The sequence below is a fragment of the Cynoglossus semilaevis genome, chromosome 9, assembly GCF_000523025.1.
Source record: "Cynoglossus semilaevis isolate Cse_v1.0 chromosome 9, Cse_v1.0, whole genome shotgun sequence".
In the NCBI taxonomy this organism is placed as follows: domain Eukaryota; kingdom Metazoa; phylum Chordata; class Actinopteri; order Pleuronectiformes; family Cynoglossidae; genus Cynoglossus; species Cynoglossus semilaevis.
The window spans coordinates 7706250-7728462 of record NC_024315.1 but is presented as its reverse complement, the minus strand read 5'-3'; the positions used below and the strand labels follow the sequence as shown (position 1 = coordinate 7728462).

The following is a 22213-nucleotide window of genomic DNA, read 5'->3' as shown; positions in this document are numbered from 1 at the left end:
CCCCTTTTTCACTATGAACTGTTTATTGTTAAATTGCAATGTGAACGTTTTTATTTTCAATAAACTTTTTAAGAAAATTGAGAGAAGGTGAGGTTTTAAAGGGAAAAATATTTTGAAAGTACAAATGTAGTGATGACATAATTATTTGACAACAACTTTAAACTACACGGATTAGAATTGCTACATTTTTTTTAAATTCTGTGAGTGAGAGATAATCAATAATATCAATAACAGAAAATAATTACATTTAAAAAAAGCACATTCACAAGAAGTCGTGTTTTGTAATGAAAATCAATGATTAAAATGCAAAATCTGTTTTGAGATACTTCTGTCTCTCAGTGTTGGTACGGTTAAAACAAAGGACAAACATAGGAGATTTTCGAGCTCATCTAGCAAAGTTACTTTCTATCTGAGGTCAACTAAAGCAGACCTTGAATGTCATACATTATAATGACTATTCTTTTCGGTGCCTATATATATTTATTAGTCATCCATGTACCTGACATGTAGGTCAATGTTAAAACTGTCAGAGATCAGTTCCAGTCAACTGTAATAACTGAGAAAAACTGAGAACAACAAACATCTTGGGGTAAATACTCGCCCTCCCCCCTCCCGCTTCCCTCACTCCCAAACAACACACACTCTCCCGCTCTTTCTCTACACATCTATCTAATGTGGCATTCAGCTCAGCTGAGGATGAGAGGCTCAGAAGAAACGTTTCAAGGATACGCTGAAAAACACCAGACCACATCCCAACGCGTGAACCCATACAATATATGAACAATACACAGTTACACCCCCCCCCCCACACAGACACAGAGAAGCTTGCACGTATATGTTACTTAATCCTTCTCAGTTACAAGACACACACACACGCCTAAAGCAGTTTGTATTTCTTGAGGTTGTGTTACAGAAAAACAATAATTACGAGCCAAAATCTTCACTTCACCTGACTGCAGTGATCAGGGCCAACACTCCTGTTGTGTGGAGTATTTTTAGTAATCCTCAATGGCTGCTTTCTTTGACTTAATGTTTAAGGTGACAAAAAAGTTTAGTAATTCTCACGCATGTAAATTCACTTGTTTCTTTTTTCTGTTCAAAGATTATTTATAACTTTAAACTAGCAGTATGTTCTTTTAACTTTAGGCAGAGGCAACACAACACTTCAGTACACAACACTACTATGTACACTCTGTGGTCACATCTGTCATCTGTCATCTCTCTCTCCCACACCTACCACAATGCCTTATCCCTGTTCTCTCAGTCTCTCGCTCGCTCTCTCTCTCTCTCTCTCTCTCTCTCTACCTCTCAGACTCGTCTCATGTATTGTCGTTCTTCAACAGTTGAAGAAGACAAGATGTTTAATCAAATTTGAAGTGAAAACATTCCATTTTTTAATTTAGTTTAATCTAAGAACATATTTTTGTTGAGACTTGAATATACAACAGTACAGTGTCATAATCCAGTCAAATTAATTCAGGTAGCACAGCCAAAGTAAGAAACTCAGATAGAAGATGTGTAAAAAATGTAAATAATGACAGAAGAGAGAAGAGACAGGGCCAATAAAACAAACATTATAGAGTTCTGCCTACAGTGACCCAAATGTTGCATACATCCAACTGTGACAGGCCCCGACTGTAACCATCATGCACTGAGAAATATTTTTTAAATGGTAGATAATTCTGTTTGAAATGTCCCAAATACTTGGTTATTAACATAAGACCCTACATGAGAGCTACTTGTATGATTATCCTGTTCTTTATTTGCCTCTGTTCAAACATTTTTCAAACGTGTGCGGCTTTGTTTCTTTCTTCAAAGAGAATTCAGTTGTCACTGAAAAGCTAAAATATCTGTGCCAGTTGAATGATGTGAGTAATTTAACCTTTTGACAATAACGGTGATGAAACCTTGAAGGACTTTAGTCTTACACCAGATGTTTCTGGTCACAGTGGGACGATGAGGCTTAGATTCTGGACCTTCTACATTCTGGTGCTACAATTTCGACCAAAGAAAAAACAAACAAACAAAAAAAGTCCATAGAGTCTATTTGGACTGCAAAAATGTCAATGTTTGCTTAAAAAAAGGACATTTTTCTGTTTTTAAGAGAAAGATATTCACATAACACATGCTCAACCACACACACACACACACACACGCACGCACACACACACACACACACACACAGGAAACACCTGTCTTATGTGAGCTCAATACCACAGAAAATGTGATACATTAGCACATCACGTCTCTGCCTCTTATACTCTACACTGTCAGCCCTAGTGCCTGTAAAATTACTTATATATTATATTTGTCATCAAATCATCAAAATAATCCAAATAAATATAATATAATAAAACATTTAATTAATACTTAATTAGTATTTTTCAGAATACCCAAGGACTATTTGTGTTACGCACTGTAAAGCACTGTACAATAAAATTGTAATTGAACCCAAATTTTGGTGTTCATCTATCCACAGTTCATTTAGTTCTACAGTTGCTTCACTGAAACAGAGTTCTTAAAAATAACCTATTTGAAATCTATTTGTGAGAATACCACAGTACAAACCTACAAATAATTCCATCAATTTTTTAAATGAAGAATAAATTAAATAAAAAATATATTTAACTTAATTAATGAATCTTTATCATCGTTTTACATATTTATAATGATTTGATTTCACGTGGCCTCTCTTAGTAAAAGTAAAGCTTAAGAATAACAGACGACTCCCATGAAATCGATCACCTGTACAGATGTGGTGAGGAGACACTCATCCATCCACGACCCTTATCTTTGATACCCAATGTTTTAACATTGTCAGTGTGGTTTATTAATACAAGAGCAGTTTGTCTTAATTTAATCTCACTTGAACAAGGTAAAAAAAATCAGATGAAAATCACAAGGAAAAATATAAACTTCTTGTCACTGATCTGAACTACACCTGCAGCCTTCTGGTCATGTTGTCTGAAATATGTGTGTTGACCACAGAAATCTGATCCTGGGTCTGTGTAACGGCTGTTGTCATGTGACACCTTTGACATGTGTGTATGGGTTAGAACATGGGTAAAATAGTGACTACGTGTGTGATGGACATGGGCAGTGAAATGCAGTGTGTGTGTGTATGTGTGTGTGTGTGTGTGTGTTCTACATGTTGATGTGGTCAAGAACACAAGTGGGTAGAACTACAGGCATCCCATTTCACCCTGTGCCGGTGTGCTATTTGATACTACGGTGTGCCTTTGTGTGTGTGTGAGTATGTGTGTATGGGAATGATAGCCCCAGGTCCTGTTCCAGGGCGATGATCACACACAGACAAACTCTGACAGAGACGAACAGCGACTAACAACCAGTGAAGCACTCACAGCTTCTGACAGGATGTAAGATATCGAGAATTTTCTGTGGTCTCGCCTCGCTCAGCCTAACATGACGAGAATGGAGATTAGAATAGAGTGACATTGGACTTGAACCTCCGCTCTTTCAGTGAGTGCTTTGCTAAATAATTGATCTTTCAGCCTGTGCCTGGTTGAAAATGAGGAAAGCTGCGCTGATGGTTTGGATCAGTCTTCTGGTGCAAGGTCAGTACTGCATGATGGACTTGTTGTTGTTTCTTCTTCTCTTACTGTGCTGCACACTATGCATGTTCTGCTCTCTACTCCCAGTGTCCCACGGTGCCCAGGGTTATTATGCTCGCAAACTTCTAAACGACCTGATGGAGAACTACTCCAATGCACTAAGACCTGTGGAGGACACAGATGCAGCACTGAACGTCTCACTGCAAATAACACTGTCCCAGATCAAAGATATGGTAAATAATCAATCAGTCAATCAATCAAGCTATCCATCCATCTATCTACGGTATCTATCTATCCATCTATATGTCCATCCATCCATTCATCCATCCACCCCTACTGAGGACTACTTTGATCATATGTGGCTCCACTCTGCCCTTTTTCTCTGTTTCTTTGTCTGCAGGATGAGAGGAACCAAGTTCTGACCACATACTTGTGGATCAGGCAGGTCTGGTATGACTACAACCTGAAGTGGGAAAAAGAAGACTATGATGACCTGGAGATGATTAACATCCCCAGTGACCTGGTTTGGAAGCCAGACATTGTCCTTTACAACAAGTTAGTAACATAAATCAGACTTTAAAAGTAAACAGTATAGATATATAAGCCATTCTATTGACTTGATGTCTGCAGAGCAGACGAGGAGTCATCGGGTTCATCCAGCACTAACGTAAAGCTGCGTTACAATGGTGAGATCATATGGGACTCTCCAGCCATCACAAAGAGCACATGTGTTGTGGACGTCTCCTACTTCCCCTTTGACTGGCAGCAGTGTAACCTAACCTTTGGCTCCTGGACCTATAACGGAAACCAGGTTTGTATAATTATGGAGAATATTCTGATAATAGGAATTCAAACCTTTCATGAGGAACGCCCTACAGCTGGTCTTCAGAACAAAACTCTATTATCAGTTCAATACTTTAATTCCAAGTAAGATAATGTGATGTCAATTCCTATGTCAAATACACTTGGGGAAACTAAGCACAAGTAAATGTTCCATGAAACTTTGTGTAAAGATGTGGCTTTAAAGAGTTGAACAGCCCAAACATGATGATGTCAACCTTGATAAACCACTGGAATCAGGCAAGTTAAAATTGTATTCAATTGTATTGAAAAACAGAACAAATCTTACAGTAAGTCTTGCTCCTGTCTTTGTGCCTGATGTTAAAATCCCTCCTAACTGCTGACACTGCCGACCTACTTAGATGAACTATCGCAAGTGGAAATGAGACACTGCACTTCAGTAGAAAAACAGAAAACAATTGCAAACCAGTTTGCAGCTGTGTGTGGTGAAAAGCCGTTACTGGGTAATAAGTTCCTGGATCAGTATTGGTTCCACCACTGGTATAAAAAGAAAAGCCTTTCTTTTGAACTGCTATCTGTTGCTCTGTCAGACTTATGATCAATGTTCAGTTCTAATCGACTGCTCTTTGTACTTTGGTTAGGACAACAGCAAGAGCTGTTTTAGACTTTAAACAACAACAACTGGTGAACACAGATGCACAAAGACTAGGTTCAAACACTTCTTTCACAAGAACATGGCTGTACATACTGTAAGAACCGATTCATGTTGCACAGCTCTTGCAATTATATTTTGAGCATGTTAAAAGTAAAAACTATAGCCAGTAGCCTTAAAGCTTTGCTGTGTAAGCGTCAGATTAACACAAGAAAGAAAAGTTCAAATTATTATTATTATTATTATTGTTTCCTACAATGCATAGTGGAACAGAAAACAACCTTTCATTATCACAGGGTAAACAGCAGCCTCTCGTCCATATTAGTCCTATTTTATTCTCAAAATACAATATGAATAATTTCAGAATTAATACTTCTTCATAGGTAAATTTTAATTTAATGATCATTTTTACATTTGCGTAATACATACAGCTCTCACTGTCTTTTGCACAGGTGGACATCAGTTTGGGCATGGACAGTGGCGACCTGTCCGACTTTGTGGACAATGTGGAGTGGGAATGCCACGGCATGCCTGCAGTAAGAAATGTTATGATGTACGGATGCTGCTCTGACCCGTACACTGAGATCACATACACCCTTCTGCTGAAACGACGTTCCTCGTTCTACATCTTCAACCTACTCCTCCCTTGCTTCCTCATCTCCTTCCTCGCCCCGCTGGGTTTCTACCTGCCTGCCGACTCTGGGGAGAAGGTGTCCCTCGGTGTCACAGTACTGCTGGCACTCACTGTGTTCCAGCTACTTGTTGCTGAGAGTATGCCTCCTGCAGAGAGCATGCCCTACATAGGTTAGAGCTTCCTCTTATTTCCTAAAACTACGGGAATTAATAAAAAATCCTAGGAGGGGTCACGGAGGTCAAACTGCTCAGTGTTTGGCCATAATAACTATTGTTATTGTATGATTTGCCCTTCCGTCAAACCTCTTCTTAAAGAATTGTTTATTCTCCCCGTCTCTCCTAAGGCAAATACTACATAGCCACCATGACTATGATCACAGCCTCGACCTCTCTCACCATCTTCATCATGAACATTCACTTCTGCGGTGCTGAGGCTAAGCCGGTCCCACACTGGGCTAAGGTGCTAATCATTGACTACATGTCAAAAATCTTCTTTGTCTATGAGGTGGGGGAGAACTGTACTACACCCGAGACTGAACAGACCCCACTGTACCCAGAGGAAACAATGAGTGATAAAGCCTGCTACCATGACGACCAGCTCCATGAAAGCACCTTCCATTATGACAGTGACCTTTACAGGAACACCAATGGCCACAGTGTGCATCATAACAACGTGCATAATAAAAGTCAGGCCAATGGCACCGCCAAGAAGAAGAAGAACCATCATTTTAACAACCACAACAACATTGCTTCTAGACTTGAGAGCGGTGAGGGGATGCGAGAGTCCACCCAACATTACAACCACATCAGACAAAATGCCCCAGAATACCAGATTCCGCCTCATCCAAAAAACCTCCAGCAGCTGAACCAGCTGCTGAAGGAGCAGCTCCTGTATCACACGGAAAAACATCACATCCCTGCCTGCCCCTGCTGCTGCCCCTGCCTCCAACACAAACAGGTAGAGTAAATCAGCAGAGTTAACCCAGTGATAGCCTCATCACTACTATACATTGTCACTGAGTCCTTTCTAAGTTCTTCTAATTGACTTTGCTTCAGGTGGTGAAGAACATCCAATACATTGCCAACTGCTTTCGTGACCAGAGAGCCACATGTGCCAAGGTAGCCGAGTGGAAGAAGGTTGCCAAGGTGATGGACAGGTTTTTCATGTGGATCTTCTTCATTATGGTCTTCCTCATGAGCATCCTCATTATTGCCAAGGCCTCCTGAAATCCTGCTACTACTACTGATTTTGCCTGCACTGACATGTTTGCCTTTCCTCACTCTTAGACCCAGGTTACCTCAGTGCTGCTCTGATGCAATGTCTGATTAATCAAGAACAATTTATGTGTAAGAAATGACTTTTGACATGTCAGAATTTCATTGAGTGCTTGTGTGAATTATATTTGGGTTTTTTTTCTGCTTCTATACCAAGTCTCCACAAACAACTCCATTTCACCAATACAAAAATGCATCAAAAGAGTTCAGTTAGTTAAGGCCAGGGCTGTTTCCAAGTGTTACGGAGCTGTGGAGTGGTAAGACAATCTGGGACTCGTCTTCAACATGCATGGACTCTCTATTATTGATGAGCTAACAGCATGACATCCAGCTATAGGCATTACATGACTTACATTATGTGTACCTGTCAATTCAGCTGAATCGTGTAGAGACTTTGGTGACAAACTCATGTGGTTTAAAACTATTGAAACATTCTGTAGACTCTAGCTGTGAAGTAAATCTCATTTGTGTTGAAAATTCCACTCCAAAAGTGTGGTTAGATCATTAAAGCCTGACATGCTGAGTGTGGAAGCGATTTTCTGGTCTGAAAATATATAATTATTATATTATGAGATCAACCACATTGCTCGAAGGGCAGTAAGTTCGTCTATCACTGACATGTTAATTGATTTTGTAGACTGATTAATATTGTCAGCAACTCTGGAAGCATTCATCAAGCCGCTGTCTAGATGCACATTAATGACTGAAATACACAAACTCTAAGCTACATTTTGATTTCTGGTTTTGCATATTTTTCAAGTATAAAATGTCATCCTTTGGATTAGTCACAAATAAAGACAGGTGTGAAGAAAATGTACCTGCTGTTATTTCTGTATAGGGAAAAATATTTTAAAATAAATTAATAAATAAAAGGAAACTTTTTTATCATTTTTAGGAACATTGTTTACATTTTTTTATGAATAATCAATCAGTAGATATCCTGTGAATAATATGACTATAAATAGTAATTGTTTGATAGTCCTAATATATATGATATCTGTTGGGATGTAATGTTACAGGAAAGTCACATCTCTGTAGTCACAGTTTAGTACATTTTCCGTAAGAAATTAAATATGGAGTCACAAAAAATTGACAAAAAGTGGACCAGTCGATCAACTAGTTGCTGATGACGTCACTTCTATTTCAAAGTCATTAATATAAAAAAAATCACAGCGGGAGGGAATGCTTCTTATAATCTGTATTCACAGAAAACATGCGTCTCATCAACATTAGTTTTACTATTTTTACCTACTTAAAACACTAAGTATATCAGCCACAACTGTCTCATCTTCCACATAGGCGAAGTATTTTTGTACAGGAGAGAAACACAAACAGGTTGATGCCTTGTGTGGTGTCTACTCACGTTTCGGCCGCTGGGACGTGCTGTTCTCCCATTCACAATACGAGGCAGGTCCATGTTAGCTGCTGAGTAGTTACACACTATTGGGTCCGGTCACAATTGCGTTCCGGCGGAAGTTGGACTTTGTTCCGCTTGCCATTAATTAGGCTTCCCCTTGACACTGTAAAAAAACAAAAACAAACAATGTACGGTTGCACTGGCGTACTAACCTTTATTTGTAAAAAAAAATAAAAAATTAAATCATTAAAACATTATTATTTGTTGGCTGCGCTGCTTTTAAAAAGAGCATGTAATTGATTACAGCCGCCTCACTGACTGTTTCTCCAATATATTAAAAAATGAGTGAATAAAATGATCAAAATGATTATTATTCAGTCAGAAAACACATTCTTATAAAGAACTGAGTGGATGACATTGTTTTATCTTATCATCTTAAGTTTTCTTTTTTTACTTTATATGATGAATGGTGAGTCTCCTCAGACTGCATATCACTGATATTGAAGTGTCAGCAGACTTTCTGAAGTCAGCAGTGCATCATGATAAATGTTTTCAATAACAAATGACCTTTGCTTCTTCTGAAACGAAATAAAACACAACACTTTTAGGCTGTGGAACAATAAAATAACTGGTCTCCACTAATACATTTTAGTCTTTATTCTTTGAGGAAAATACTACGTCAATATCACTAATGATGAGGTGAAATAAACTACAAAACAAAACAAAACAACAACAACATCATCATTTAAACATTCCTCTTTCATCTGGAAGCAGGTTTGTTACTGGACTGTCAGCAACATTGTCCAGTCAGACTGAGTACCAACACAGAACAACTACTTTTATTGATCACAGCGTCTCTTGATCAACAATCAAGAGTTTACAGAGCTGTTTACAAGCTGTTTACAGAGACAGTACATTCCATCCTTCATGTTGTGTTGGATGTTATGTCCCTGGCTGGAGTGTTTAGAGTGAGAGATAAGGCAGAGTCAAATGATCAGAACACAGTTTCACCAGATTGATACTGCAGGCTTGGTTAAAGTTCAGCGTGGGATTCACAGAGACAGACACACCCACCAAGTGAGAATCTATATAGACATCTGCGTAATCGGTTTCTAATTTCTTGAGAAGAATAAGCAGAAACACAATGTCATTACTAACTAAGCAGCTGTCTTCGCTCACAAGTAAGTTTTTCTCACTATTTCTTTTCTTTATTCTTGAAGTTGTCTATTTTGGTTTTAACAAACATTTTTCCAGTGACTAGTTTCCAGGGTGAAACAGTTTGAATGGTTTTATTTGTCTTTGCCTGAAGACAGGACTTAATCAAATAGTTTGCTTACTAATGTCATGCTACAAGAGATGTTCTTACAAGACACAAAGATGCTTAAATAATGAAAATTATATATTTTGTTCTGTTTATATATTTCATTTTTTATGTTCAAAATACTCCATGTCAGAAGTTTAACTCATATTGAGGCTTGAGGACAACATAAAAACAAAGCTAGTTGGGCAAGTAAGTAATTAAAAAAGGTTAGTTATGTCGCACCGTAGGAACGGAACTCTGAAGTGAAGACAGACAAGATATTTACAAAATGTTACTTAGGAGAAAGTCAAATAAATGCTATCAATCTTTTTTCTTTCATTCCTCTAATCACTTTTTAATATCTGTCTACTTTCATTTGTCTCTCCAGACAGGAAGCCTCTTCCTCCTTTCACTGAGATCAGAATAGTTTTGCTTGGAAAAACTGGCAGTGGGAAAAGCTGCACTGCTAACTCCATTTTAGGTCGTAAGGCCTTTGACTCAAAGGTTGGAGGCTCCTCCGTCACGCAGCGCTGTCGCAGGGCCAGCGGAGATATTCGTGGGCGACACCTACTGCTCCTGGACACTCCGGGGCTGCTGGACACTCATCAAACGCCACAAGACGTGCAGAGAGAGCTGCGGAGAAGCGTGAGTCTCCTGTATCCTGGGCCTCATGTTTTCCTTCTTATTGTCCAGATTGGGAGGTTCACTCCGGAGGAGAAAGAAGCAGTGCGTCAGTTCAAACTGGCCATGGGTGCTCAGGCCTTGCAGTTTGCAGTGGTGGTTTTCACTCATGGAGACTTTTTGCAGGAAGGAACCTCTGTGAAGGAGTGTCTAATCGATCAGTGCAATGAATTGACTGAGCTTGTGGACGAGTGCGGCGGTAGGTATTGTGTCTTTAACAACAACAGCTCCAAAAACAAAGGGCAGGTTCTTGAGTTGCTCACTTTAGTGGACTGCATGATGCAGGGCAATGAGGGCGGCTACTACACCAGCAAGATTCTTCAAAAGGTGGAGGAGGAGCTGGACCTGGAGCTACAGGAGGAGAAGAAGATGTTGGCTGAGAAAGAGGAGCTGTTTAAAAAACAGGAGGAGGCTGTAATGAAAGATTGGTATGAAAGAAAGCTGGAAGATGTTCTGCAAAAATCCAGGGGTGAGATAGAGGAACTGAAGAAAAAACACGAGCTGGAGAACCAGTCTGAGAAGAGGCAGGCAAGAAACCTAGTGGAATCCTTCAAACAAGAAATAGAGCAACATTTGAAAAAAGAGAAGGAACAGAAGACGATGGAGATGTTGAGGGTGATGGCGATCCGTCAAGAGGAAGAGAGGAAGAGGGAGGCTCTACAAGAGAATCTTGACAAGGTGTCCAAAATGCTGGAGGAGCAGGTTAAGCAAGAGGATAAAATAAAAAGAGCAATGGAGGAGAAGATTGAAAAGAACAGAGTGGAAAGCCTCATGAAAGAGAGGGAGAGAGAACTTCAGCAGATTCAAAAGGAGCAGGCCATCAGGCAGAGGGAGGCAGTGAGGAGGGAGGCTCTGCAGAAGGAGCTGGATAAACTCACCTTTAGCTTGAAAAACCAGGTCGAGAGGGAGGAGGAGAGGACAAGGAAAATGGCCATCGAACTCAGGCATGAGAGGGATGAGAATCAGAGGATACGGGACATTCAGATGGAAAAACTAAGAGAGGAAAAAAGAAGAACTCAGGCTTTGAATCAAGAGCTGAATCACATCAAAATGCAAATACAGAAACAAAAGTCAGTGGAGGAAAGTCTGGCAATACACCTGGAGCAGAACCTGCAGAAGGAGAGAGAAAGGTGTGTGCAAGAAATATTACTGCTGAAAAAGAATTTCGACAAGAGGTGTCGAGAAGTGAGCGTTGATACCGCAAAAATGGATTCTGCAAAAAAGGACAGTGCAGTGACAGTTGTTACTGGTTATGCCCAGGAGATGGGGCTGTTGCTTGTCAACCTAGCACTGGAAAAGGTCAGAGCTCCTTGCGCCATACAGTAACCACGTGAATATATTTTAATAATATGTATAACAAACAATGATCTGATAGCTTATCTTTTTCTTGTATTCTCTGCACTAAAAAAATCACAATAAAAAGTCTGACCTCTTTTATCTTGTAGAACCACAAGTACAGTATGTGGTTCTTTAAGATAGAACCATAATTAAACTTAAAACTTAAACTTATTTTGACTAATTATGACTGGATAAGTAAGAACCCTTATTATATTTTGTCATTTATGTTACTTTATGTTATTTTAGTACTATTATAATAGTTGTATGACAGTTCCACACAGTAAAAAAGACCAAAGTGATTTGTTCATTTTGCTTGTATACGTCTTCAATTAAACTTTCATTTAGAACCAGTTGAACTTGTCAAAAGTCAGTTTCGGTAAAAATGTTTGCAATTATTAACATATTTCTAGTCGAGAGATGTAACTGCTTCATATCATTTCAACATCTAAGACAAAAAAAAGGAAAAAGACATCAATGTAAACATTGTGTTGGCTTGGATCTTGTCTTCACTCTGCAGGTACAAACCACAGCACTGCTGGGTTATTTACCTCAGGGTAAATACCATTCTATGTTCAGACCCACCCTGTGGATCGTAGACACTGAAGTGGTGGGAATAACAACGACTCTCCTATAGATGTCTTAATGCACCTGCAACATCAACACATTTTATAAAAAAACATTAGGTGATTGGAATAACTCTTTTGAATTTGAATTTTCACAAAGAGCAAGCTGTCACATTATAAATCATTTGAATTTTAGGGAAATCTATGTTTTATTTTTTGGACTAAAAGTCAGACTTTAGTTATTTACCTTTTATTTCATTTTGTCCTATAGGAAATTAGTTTCATCTCCACCGAAGTCATCATGTCTTTGCAGTGAATTATCATCTCAGTGAATTAGTTTCACATCTCCTCAGTGTTAAGGTTGATGTGTGTCTGTGTAGGTTCTCAGTCATCCAGGTCATTTTATCCAAAAATAGTTAGATCAAGTTTCATTTCAAAGGACACCCAGCCGCTCAGGTGAAACTATTAGTCCATAGGTACGGTACCACTCCCCATTCGCACCTCTAACTTTGTGACTTTGCATTCCGCCCTCCGTTGAATAGGGTCCATCCCCCTTTCTGCAACGACCCTTGTTTCGGGTATGTAAACCCTTTAAGGCTAAAAATCAGATTTTCCCAGTAGTCAGTGAGAACTGAAGAAGCCTCTTGCATAAGAGGTGAACTGTCTTAAAAAAAAAAACAACTTGCCAGTTGCCCTCGATGTAACTATTTTTGGATGAGGCTGATGTGGCAGCCACGTGCTGAACAAACATGCAAGTCTAAAAAACCACCTTTGTCAGTACATCCTGACAGATGGAATAAAATCAGATGCAGCAAGAATATTAAAATTATAAATTAACTTTATTATAAATTATTGTAGGCAGTGCTGCTATTCCTGATGAAACCAATTATGCATGTCTCTTCTTGAAGAAACAGACTGCCAGGTCACATACCTGTGGATTTGTGAAGTGAAGGAAAGTCGACCTTAGGCAATTAAATACATAAGTCAATTTGTTTGAGCTTCTTTTCTGAATACTGTACAATATTATTCACTATCTCTGAATTCAACAAATGTGTTTTAGTTAGGAATTAAGCCAGGGCCTAAGTTGGAGAGCTGAAAGTACAAAAAGTTCCTGCTATTTCAAGTTTGAACATAAATAAATAAATTGGCTAAATGATCTGAGACTTTGCCTGCTCTTGACAGAAACATGATTCAGTGCTTTCGGTGCAGTAATTAAAAATGTGTAACAAGAAAACATATTTATGCGAGTTAAATTGCAACTATTGCATAAAAGTAAAATTTAAAAACCCAAAACAATGTTTTCATGTCAATATTTATCTTTTCTTTTTTTTAGTTTATTTCTAATGCTGTCTTTTGATGACAATGTCATGATGACAACTATTCAAATTGTGCAGATACAAATCTGGCCACATTTGACATTATTAGATGTATGTATCCTGCTTAACAAGTCTATAAACTCGTTTTAACTGGAAAAAAGGGATACAAGGATTCACTCACATTCCTTTTTCCAAATATGGGAACCATAGGACTGTCACTACAACCCACACCTCCGCCTTGGGTTAAAACCAACCTATAATTTCAGGAATACCTCCTTTGCAGGCACCGTCAGGATCAGTGAAGAGATCTTTGCTTTGCAGGAGGTGTTGCAGCTTGGTGAGTCCCATCAATTGAATTAAAATTTAATTGCCTATGAAAAAGTTGTTTGCGGAAATGTGCTATTAGGAGCTGAAGGAGCAATGCATGTAAGCCTACATCTTTCATCTAATAAAATGTCATCTAATAGTGTTTTTACTAAACAAACCAAAAATCAAAGTGTTTCCACCTATGCTGAGGACTTCATGGTAGTTAAAGGTCAGATAAACTGTAATCCCCAACCTGTCTTGTATGAATGCATATGGTTTTATCATAATTTATACTTTAGAAAAAGTCAGTCATCCAACAAATTTGTCTGTGAAAACACGATGGTTTTCATTAAAACAAACAAAATATTAAAAAGTATTCAAGGTCACACTGGTTAAATTTAGCAAAAATACATTTTAGACTTGGAGCACAGAAAAAAACACTAAAAAGGAAAAGAACATCTGGACATGAACATAAAGTGGTATTAATGAGAAATGTGTTTGTTTGTTTTTTAAATTTATTTTAAAATACTAGCATCTATATTATTGTTCTCTATGAGACTTGTACTAGGCAGTCCAAATAACTTCTGTTTGACACCACAGAACAAACAGTAGTTGCAAGAACATATATATGGATACATCAAAAGCAAGAGCATTTGAAATAAATTATTATGAAAACAAGCACACACACACACAGGACCAGTCATCGTACTGACAATTGGTAATGATTTTCTACTTCGCCAACAAACAAACTTTACACTACAGGTTTGGCCATCAATCTGCTATTATATTCTCTTTGAAAAGTCTCGACTACTTGAGTTTGGCATAATCTGCAATGATTTTGTCATCACTCTTTCATGACAAACCCTTGCTGAACAAACACAGCTTTTGTACCAGATATAGGTATATTAGAATTATAAGCAAACAAAATTAAGATGCTTCTTTGTGTTTGCAGCTCTCCAGAAAATCACTATGTCTGTGAAGAACCACTACATGTCCCTTCCTAAAGGGACATACTGCCAAGTGACATACGTATGGATTAGTGAAGACAAGGAAAGTCTACGGAGTAAAACCAAGACTCTATGTAAAGAGCCAGCTGGAATTAAAGGTAGAACGAAACAAAACAAAAAAATTCTGATCCAAATTTTGGAGTTTTTGTAGTTGGTTAGTATACTATTATTATTCATTTAAATTAATATTTTCAAACACCATTTTTATTTCTGTTTCAATCTCTTTCAAAAGATATCCCTGAATGGTTTGCTGTGTCCACAAATATAACTGAACTCACTTTGGTTCCGGTGAAAATGTTCCGAGATCCCTTCTCTCTTGATCCAAATAAACTGGTTTTGTGTGAAGTGTTGGACTACAAACAAGTTCCAGCAGGTGAGACACCGTTCTGACTTGACAGTTGAAACACTGACATATTAAAATGACAGACTTGAACTTTGGTATGCACCCTGTGGTGTTTTAGTCCTCTTCTGTTTTGTTTTTTTCAACATCAGAGACTACCCTGCGGTCAAAGTGTGTTGAAGTGATGGAAAAGGTGGAGAAATTTGAACCGTGGTTTGGAATGGAGCAGGAGTATTTCCTTTTAGATTTGGATCGAAAACCGTACGATTGGCCACCAGGATGCCGATTTTATACAGGTAAGAAAAGATCAGATTATACTAGGTAATAATACTGATTAACAACTGACTATCAAAAACACGTTTTATATGGGTTTCACACTCAGGGTCATGTTGTGTGGGCAGTGAGATTATCCATGGAAGAGATGTCGCTACCTGTCACAATTTAGCCTGCCTGTATGCTGGGATTAAGATCTGCGGTTACAACCCTGAGGCCATCACATCCCAGGTATGAAACATTTTGTTTCCAATAGATAAAAGCTCCAGGGTGTTTGAAAGGTTAGGATCACTCCAACATCCCCAAAATTACCCTTAAGGTTTTCTAAAAACAAAAGCAAACTCCATCAGATCTATGAATAAATTCAAATGTGTTGATGTTGTTTTGTGATCTGGACAGTGGGAGTTCCAGATTGGCCCTTGTCTGGGCATTGAAATGGGGGACCATCTGTGGATGGCTCGTTATATTCTCCATCGTGTCTGTGAAGAGTTTAAGGTTATTGCCACCCTGGACGTACAACCTGTCAGTGGACACCTTTGTCCCTCAGGCGGCCACGTCAACTTCAGCACTAAGGAAATGAGGAGTGAAGGCGGACTTCAGTAAGTTTATAAGCCACACACACCACGGCTTCAACCACACAGTCACACAGTGGAAGAGTGGTTAGTACTTTTACTGGTAATTAAAAAAACAGCCTTTCTCTCTTTATTTTGATAATTCTCAAACTACTGTAGTTGTGTTGTCACGACACCAACATTTTGGTACCCTAAGTGTTCCCATACTTTTCGGAATTTTTTTCCAAATGAAATAAATAAATAAAATCATAAATGCCACTTATTATTATTTTCCTAAGAGATTGAATATAAAAATACATTGTTTTTAAACTTAAAATAATATCACTGAAAGTCCTGGTAGAAATACAGATTTTTGATAAATTTGGAGAGACCTTTTTTTTTCCAGAGCCATAGATGCACGACATGTACAACGACTGATATTTAGCTAACCTAAGATTTTAAAAATACTATGTAATGTATAGTAAAAAGTAGTGAAGACATTAGTCCTGCTTATGCCAGGCTATATTCAATAAAAACCTAGGTGAAAAACCTAGTAACATAACTCATGTAGCCAAATTGCCATTACTAAAGCAACATACCCACGATAATACAATTACAATATTATCAAAAAGTCAAAATACATTTTACTCACCAAAAGTTCTGATTATTTGTTCACAAAATCCATACTCCTCTCTTTCTGTAAGAAAATTTAAATTATTCTGTTGTACAGATTATTCGTGCGGTTCAGTTCTAACAAGCCCCGTCGCCATCAAATCAAATGCGTAAAGACCAATCTGTTCGGTTTTGTCTGCTCGACAGCCAACTCTGATCTGTCCGTCGCCATCACATCAAATGCGTAAAGACCAATATGTTCGGTTTTAATTTGTCTGCTCGACAGCCAACTCTGATCTGATTGGTTAAAAGAAACTATTTAATTACCATAAATGCCAAAAGGCCTATGTCTTGTCTTGTCCGTCCTCCTTTCACCCTGGCAACACGTGGTGGCTGAAATGATTGGATAAAACAACTACAATTATACACGACTGGAAGCAGCATAACAAAAGAAAAAACATTGAAACGAAGAGAACAGACTGTTTGGTATTATTTTATAAATATTCGTGAAATTCTATTAAAACATAAGTAAATGATTGTGATACCGTGTACCGTAGGCCAGCAGAGAAGGCCTTGCTGGCCTTGACGATACACCATTAATGTTGATATGTTATTTCCAGGTACATCGAGGAAGCAATAAAAAAACTGAGTCGTCGTCATTCTCACCACCTCAGCGTCTACGACCCACATGGTGGAGCCGACAACATACGTCGCCTCAATAGTCAAACAATTACCTCCAGTTTCAAGGAATTCTCTTCAGCTGTAGCTGCGCGTGACGTCAGTGTTCGCATCCCCGGACAAGTCTTCCGCAGTGGACACGGTTATTTTGAGGACAGACGTCCTGCCGCAAACTGTGACCCATACAGCGTGATGATAGCTATGATTGAAACCTGTCTGCTGGGAGCAGCTGATGATGACATGGAAAAAAACACCAATGAGTCTTGAAAGAGAATTTTAAAAAATTGCAAATTCAAGAAATCACAATATTAATGTTATTGTTTGTGGTACCTTGAACATTGAAATAAATCCAGTTTGATCAAGTTTAAAGATGTTAGGAGCTATTTAGTCGACACTGAAGTTCTTGAAACTATATATATATATATATATATATATATATATATATATATTGAAGGACCATTTTTATCTCTGGTTTCAATCCCTATTTTACTACCCTGCTTCGCAAATTGTCTGTGAGGAGAAAATCACAGGGGAAACAGAAAATGGAGACGCTATATTTTCATTTTCAATTTTCAGTTTCTATGCATAAAAATATAGTTGTAATACACGACTTTTGCATCTGACAAAAAGACAAAGTTGAGGAGTTTGAGGTAAATATTGTGTTTAATAAACAAACATCAGTCAGGGAACTGACATTAGTCTGGAGATGGAGAAGGTAGGGAAAATGAAGCACAATGCACATGTGTAGAGGTGTGGGGAACATATTTATCTGTTACACAAGGTGCCCCCCGTACAGTAGGAGCAAGAAGTTCTATATAACATACAGATCAGGATCCAAGTCTACAGTACAAAAACTTAGCAGCAACATGTTAACATCAGAGACCAAGGGGCTAACAAAGTAGTTTCATTTAGAAAAAGTCACAGTTTCCTTAAAGCATAAATTTGTTAAAAAGGTTAAAAACAGTTCTAAGAATCCTCTAGGGTCAATGCTACTCACGAGATCTGTATGTGAAATACACAGGTAGAGAAATCATCTATACATTTATAGTCTAATATAAAGACCTTCTGGCAATGGCACAGTACAAACTCTCAGGAAAGGCGACAAAAATATACAATGTCTTCACGTCACATTTGCAGATTTTAAATGTAACTAAGGTCTCTGGCAAGCGCAATAGATTCAGCGACCAAAAAACAATTTCTCTTCAACCAAAATAAAGGACACCGTCGTGTTAGTTCAGCTATCTGGACAGATTATGTCTTTTTTAATACAAAAATAAGCACAAATATAAATTAATATATATTAAAAGAATCAGTTTGATACATAGGGGGGGTCTACTGAATAGATACAGGTATTTATAATACAATAAATACTTGTTTTTCATGATAGAGGTCAATAAACAGAGAGAAGTTTATTTAACCATCAGTCTACAGGTGTGTTGAATAAGCAAGAGTGTGTACGTGTGTGTGTGTGTGTTCAGTAGCTGAATAAAATACCACAAGTTTTAGCACAGCTGTGTGTCAGGAGATGTGCACAGTCTCAGAGGATTTGTGGAGGTCTGTTAAGGAAGGTTATCGCCACCTACCATCTCTCATGCCATAATACAGCTCCTCCCTGCGGCGAGTCTGTGAAACTACCAGTTAGAGTGACTCCTAAAGCACAAAACTCACAGAAGGGTTTGCAGGAAGTGAAGTGGAAGTGGTCAAGTCATCAACATCAGTGACATCGGTCAGTCCTCCAGGGAAGAGACAGTGTGGCACAGCATTGGACTCATCATAACCAACGAAAGGAAGGAGGTGTGAGGAAAAAGTCAACTTATTTTTATTTTTTTTTTGTCTTTTTGTCCACTTCATAATAAAAATAAGTCTGTTTTTGTACATCATCAGTCCAGCAATGTCACGAAAAACATATTTCTAGGCATTTCTTTCTTTTTCCCCCATAGGTTTTTCTACAAAAAACAGGGTCCATTAAGAAGGAGGACTGTTGTGTGTGGAGTTTTTTTTTTTCCATAGAGAACTGGAACAATAGACATTTGAGGACGAGGATCAAGTAAGCTGGTTGACAGGAACATAGAAAATACTGGTGTAGGTGGAAATCTGCCAAGGGTATTGTCTTTTTTTTATGACGAACACTTTGTACAGCCGCACTTCACCACTTTCTCCACTTCCTGGACAAAAGAAGAACCATCAGTGCACTGGAAGGTATATTTCCTGCGTTTGCTGCGGACAGGGGTGCAGCAGGTGTCTTGTCCGTCCGCACCCACAGTGCAACTGCCCCGACACTCTAGGCGGGAGACCTTTTCCTGGGTCTGACACGCCGCGTAGCCTTGCTGTCTCTGGTAGACATCTCTGACCCGTTCTCCTCTGCAGGCCACCTCTGGGGGAACAAACCAAGAGAAAAGTTATCAGCGGCCAAACTCTGTACTTACTGATCTTCTACCAAAATGAAACCATGATGACAAACTAAAGGTTCATAACACTAAATAAACTCTTTTCTTATGTTTTCTATTCACGAAAAGCTCAAGTAAGCTTTACTTTAACTCAACACGTTTCCAGAAAAAATAGTACGCTTAATCAAATGCAATTTGAACTAAAACCTGTACTAGCTGCACTTAAAACCTGATGTAAAGGTCTATAGAACAAAAATAAATACACAGAAACACATGTCTCAACTTTTAATGCTCTATATAAGGTCAAATGCTTTTATTTCACAGGAAAACAGTAAAAAACAAAACACATTTTACACATTGAAATCAAATACATGATTTCAGTTGTTCTGTAGAGAAGTCATGAAGAAAAAGGAGGAAAAGAAGCGACAGTTTATGCAGAGGTCATGCAGTCTCACCTGTGTAATCCCTCGTGTGGGATTAAGAGAAGGCTCAGGAGAAGCTGGGTTAGAGAAGCAACAGGGTTAGAGATGTTAACGCAGAAACAGACATGTACACACATGCTGGTGTGAGGGGTTAAAGGTGAAAGAATGCATTCTCTGTAATTACTTAAAAATACATCCAGTATATTTACACTCCTCCCCCCTCCCTGTAAAAACACAGAGATCATACCCGAGTTTTACAGAATGACGAAGCTGGAACTTAGAATCAAAAAATTACATCCCAGGGATTAAGTATGTCTGTTTTAGAGAAAAAAATTACTTAAGTCCTTAAAGTTTCAAGTCCTAGTCCAAGTCACTAGAGATAAACCTGGGCTATTTTTGAAGTTGAGTTGAAGTCTTTAAGACTGATCTGTTGAGGTTTTAATTTAAAATCTGATTTAAAAAAGAACAGTTCAAGTCAATTATGAAGTCTATGTAGGTTTACTTCCAATCCGTGACTGTTGCAGTGTTTCGTCTATAGAACAGTGACAAGAAGAAAGTTAAAGACTCTACCACTAGGTGGCAGCAGATGCCTATAAAAAGTTAAAAAAAGAGCGAAGGTTAATTTAAAATCTTCAAACACGCCTGTCCTCATTTTGCATATTTCTGGACATAAGAATTTGTATCATCAGATAGAAACCCAAGCATACTGTAGGAATAAACCAAGGCATTCACCGCTGGGAAGCCAACCAGGCACCTTGTTTATTATAAAAGCAACAGTTGTGGTAAATATTAGTTGCAGGAAACTGAAATGTTACTTCAGGCAGACTAAAAGAAGAGAAACTTGCTTTCTCACCTCTGTCACAGGCCTCCCCTGTGTATCCACTGTTACACTCGCAGTATGCGTTTCCCAGACCTGAAACTCTGCATTTGCCATGCTTGCAGCGGGCAAGACTGCAGGGGTTAGCAGTTTCCTGGTCCGGGGTATCACAGAGTACACCAGTAAAACCAGGCTGGCAGCGACAGGAGTAAGAGTAGGAGTTGATTGGTTGGCAGGTTCCGTGGATACACCTGCAGAGGGATGAGAACAGTACAGCTGTAAGATAAATGATGTGAGGTAAAATGTGAATTTCAAAGATAATAAACAGCCTAACACTCACTTATGGCCATCACAGGGGTTGTTGACCTGCTGGTCACACAGTGCTCCGGTCCAGCCAGGGTGGCAGGTGCAGGTGAAGCCCCGATGCCCCGTTGGATGACAGTCCCCTTGGACACAGACTCCTCTTTGGCATGGCTGGCAGCCTGGCTCCACCCCTTGACCGAGCCCCTGTCTGACCCCTGAGCCTGAACCTGACTTCAGCCCAGCCCCCAGGTCCTGCAGCTTCCCATTAACGTATAAGTTACGGAGGCAGCCGTGGAAGCTGGAGCCGTTGCGTCCTCCAGAGCTGTGCTGCAGGGCTGACAGACCCCCAGAAGTGGAGGCCCGCTCCGGCATCCCTGATGGATGGAGAAAAAAAAAAGGTTATACCAAAAATGTGGTTCCTCTGGTATATGTGGATAGATACAGTTGACAAAAAGACTATTACTGTTAGTTAGCCTCTATTAATGTTTTTACAATTATATAATAAATAATAAAAAATAATAACCAAGAATTATTGTTATAAAAATATTGTAAAAAATTAAACTCAAAATCTAAATAAAGTTCCCTTTAACTGCAAAAAGACAAGTAATTAGCTTCTATGATTATAATTTACCATACTATACCATACACATCTGTGGTTTTACTTTTTATAATTGCCCCTTTTACTGTACATATCAGATAAAAAGAAGAAAAAAGTATTTTCTCCTTTTGTCTTTCTCTTAATTCTGTCACACGTGTGTGTGTGTTAACATCCATCTGTCTCTGTGTCCATACCTCCCAGGTAAAGAGGAGAGTCTTTGTTGAGTGTGGACTGTTTGCTAATGGAGTTGATTGTTTTGGGTGATCCACCATCAATAGACAGAGACAGAGTTTGGTCTGATGTCACCAACTCCACCACATGAAAACTTCCATCATTCACCGTCTCCACGCTGAGGAAGAGAGAAAAGTCAATCCAGACAAACGTTAGTCTGAACATGACATCAGTATTACAAAGCTGAGCTGCCTGTTTCA

General features: G+C 38.7%; 4 protein-coding genes and 1 long non-coding RNA gene across 6 annotated transcripts in view; 3 read left to right on the top strand and 2 right to left on the bottom strand.

Annotated features, from left to right (window-relative positions):
* The first annotated feature begins 2737 nt into the window (after positions 1–2737).
* Positions 2738–7728, top strand: chrna9a (cholinergic receptor, nicotinic, alpha 9a). 2 transcript variants are annotated; one of them, XM_008316917.3, is made up of 7 exons: positions 2738–3575; positions 3660–3805; positions 3973–4127; positions 4203–4383; positions 5478–5829; positions 6003–6616; positions 6715–7728. In XM_008316917.3, exons 1-7 carry the CDS (start codon positions 3530–3532, stop codon positions 6883–6885), a joined length of 1665 nt encoding a protein of 554 aa, XP_008315139.1. In that variant the 5' UTR covers positions 2738–3529; the 3' UTR covers positions 6886–7728. The 2 variants fall into 2 exon arrangements, with proteins under 2 accessions (XP_008315139.1, XP_024914704.1); XM_025058936.1 differs by having other exon boundaries at positions 2738–3805.
* A 2228-nt stretch (positions 7729–9956) lies between these two features.
* On the top strand, positions 9957–11717 carry LOC103383699 (GTPase IMAP family member 7-like; the record flags this gene model as incomplete). Its single annotated transcript, XM_025058474.1, has 2 exons — positions 9957–10598; positions 10629–11717. Coding segments are annotated over 2 exons (1611 nt in total), but the record flags the coding sequence as incomplete, so codon positions are not given.
* Positions 11718–13528: 1811 nt separating this feature from the next.
* Positions 13529–17620, top strand: LOC103383681 (glutamine synthetase-like). Its single transcript, XM_008316916.3, has 7 exons — positions 13529–13825; positions 14747–14899; positions 15034–15174; positions 15294–15437; positions 15524–15645; positions 15814–16013; positions 17198–17620. Exons 2-7 carry the CDS (start codon positions 14764–14766, stop codon positions 17520–17522), a joined length of 1068 nt encoding a protein of 355 aa, XP_008315138.1. The 5' UTR covers positions 13529–13825; positions 14747–14763; the 3' UTR covers positions 17523–17620.
* Positions 15848–17436, bottom strand: LOC112487541 (uncharacterized). Its single transcript, XR_003050707.1, has 4 exons — positions 17312–17436; positions 16905–16970; positions 16618–16662; positions 15848–15982 (listed from the first exon to the last, which is right to left on the bottom strand). It is a non-coding gene; the product is annotated as an uncharacterized LOC112487541 (long non-coding RNA).
* A 279-nt stretch (positions 17621–17899) lies between the features above and the next one.
* The window catches only part of slit2 (slit homolog 2 (Drosophila)), a 74988-nt gene continuing 70674 nt past the window's right edge, over positions 17900–22213 (bottom strand). The window contains exons 33-36 of the mRNA XM_025058215.1: positions 21977–22131; positions 21222–21558; positions 20918–21132; positions 17900–19629 (exon numbers count right to left, since the gene is read on the bottom strand). Coding sequence (XP_024913983.1) covers positions 19373–19629; positions 20918–21132; positions 21222–21558; positions 21977–22131 — 964 coding nt within the window. The 3' untranslated portion in view covers positions 17900–19372. The remainder of the gene's footprint in view (positions 19630–20917; positions 21133–21221; positions 21559–21976; positions 22132–22213) is intronic.

What these genes read in the sequence shown, in the direction of transcription:
- chrna9a (XM_025058936.1), top strand. Translation starts at nt 3,530, where the DNA reads ATGAGGAAAGCTGCGCTGATGGTTTGGATCAGTCTTCTGGTGCAAGGT. An exon ending in GGACCTATAACGGAAACCAG is followed by an intron (nt 4,384 to 5,477) that starts GTTTGTATAATT and finishes TCTTTTGCACAG; the next exon opens with GTGGACATCAGTTTGGGCAT. An exon ending in CCTGCCTCCAACACAAACAG is followed by an intron (nt 6,617 to 6,714) that starts GTAGAGTAAATC and finishes ACTTTGCTTCAG; the next exon opens with GTGGTGAAGAACATCCAATA.
- LOC103383681 (XM_008316916.3), top strand. Translation starts at nt 14,764, where the DNA reads ATGTCTGTGAAGAACCACTACATGTCCCTTCCTAAAGGGACATACTGC. An exon ending in AGAGCCAGCTGGAATTAAAG is followed by an intron (nt 14,900 to 15,033) that starts GTAGAACGAAAC and finishes CTCTTTCAAAAG; the next exon opens with ATATCCCTGAATGGTTTGCT. An exon ending in CTGAGGCCATCACATCCCAG is followed by an intron (nt 15,646 to 15,813) that starts GTATGAAACATT and finishes TGATCTGGACAG; the next exon opens with TGGGAGTTCCAGATTGGCCC.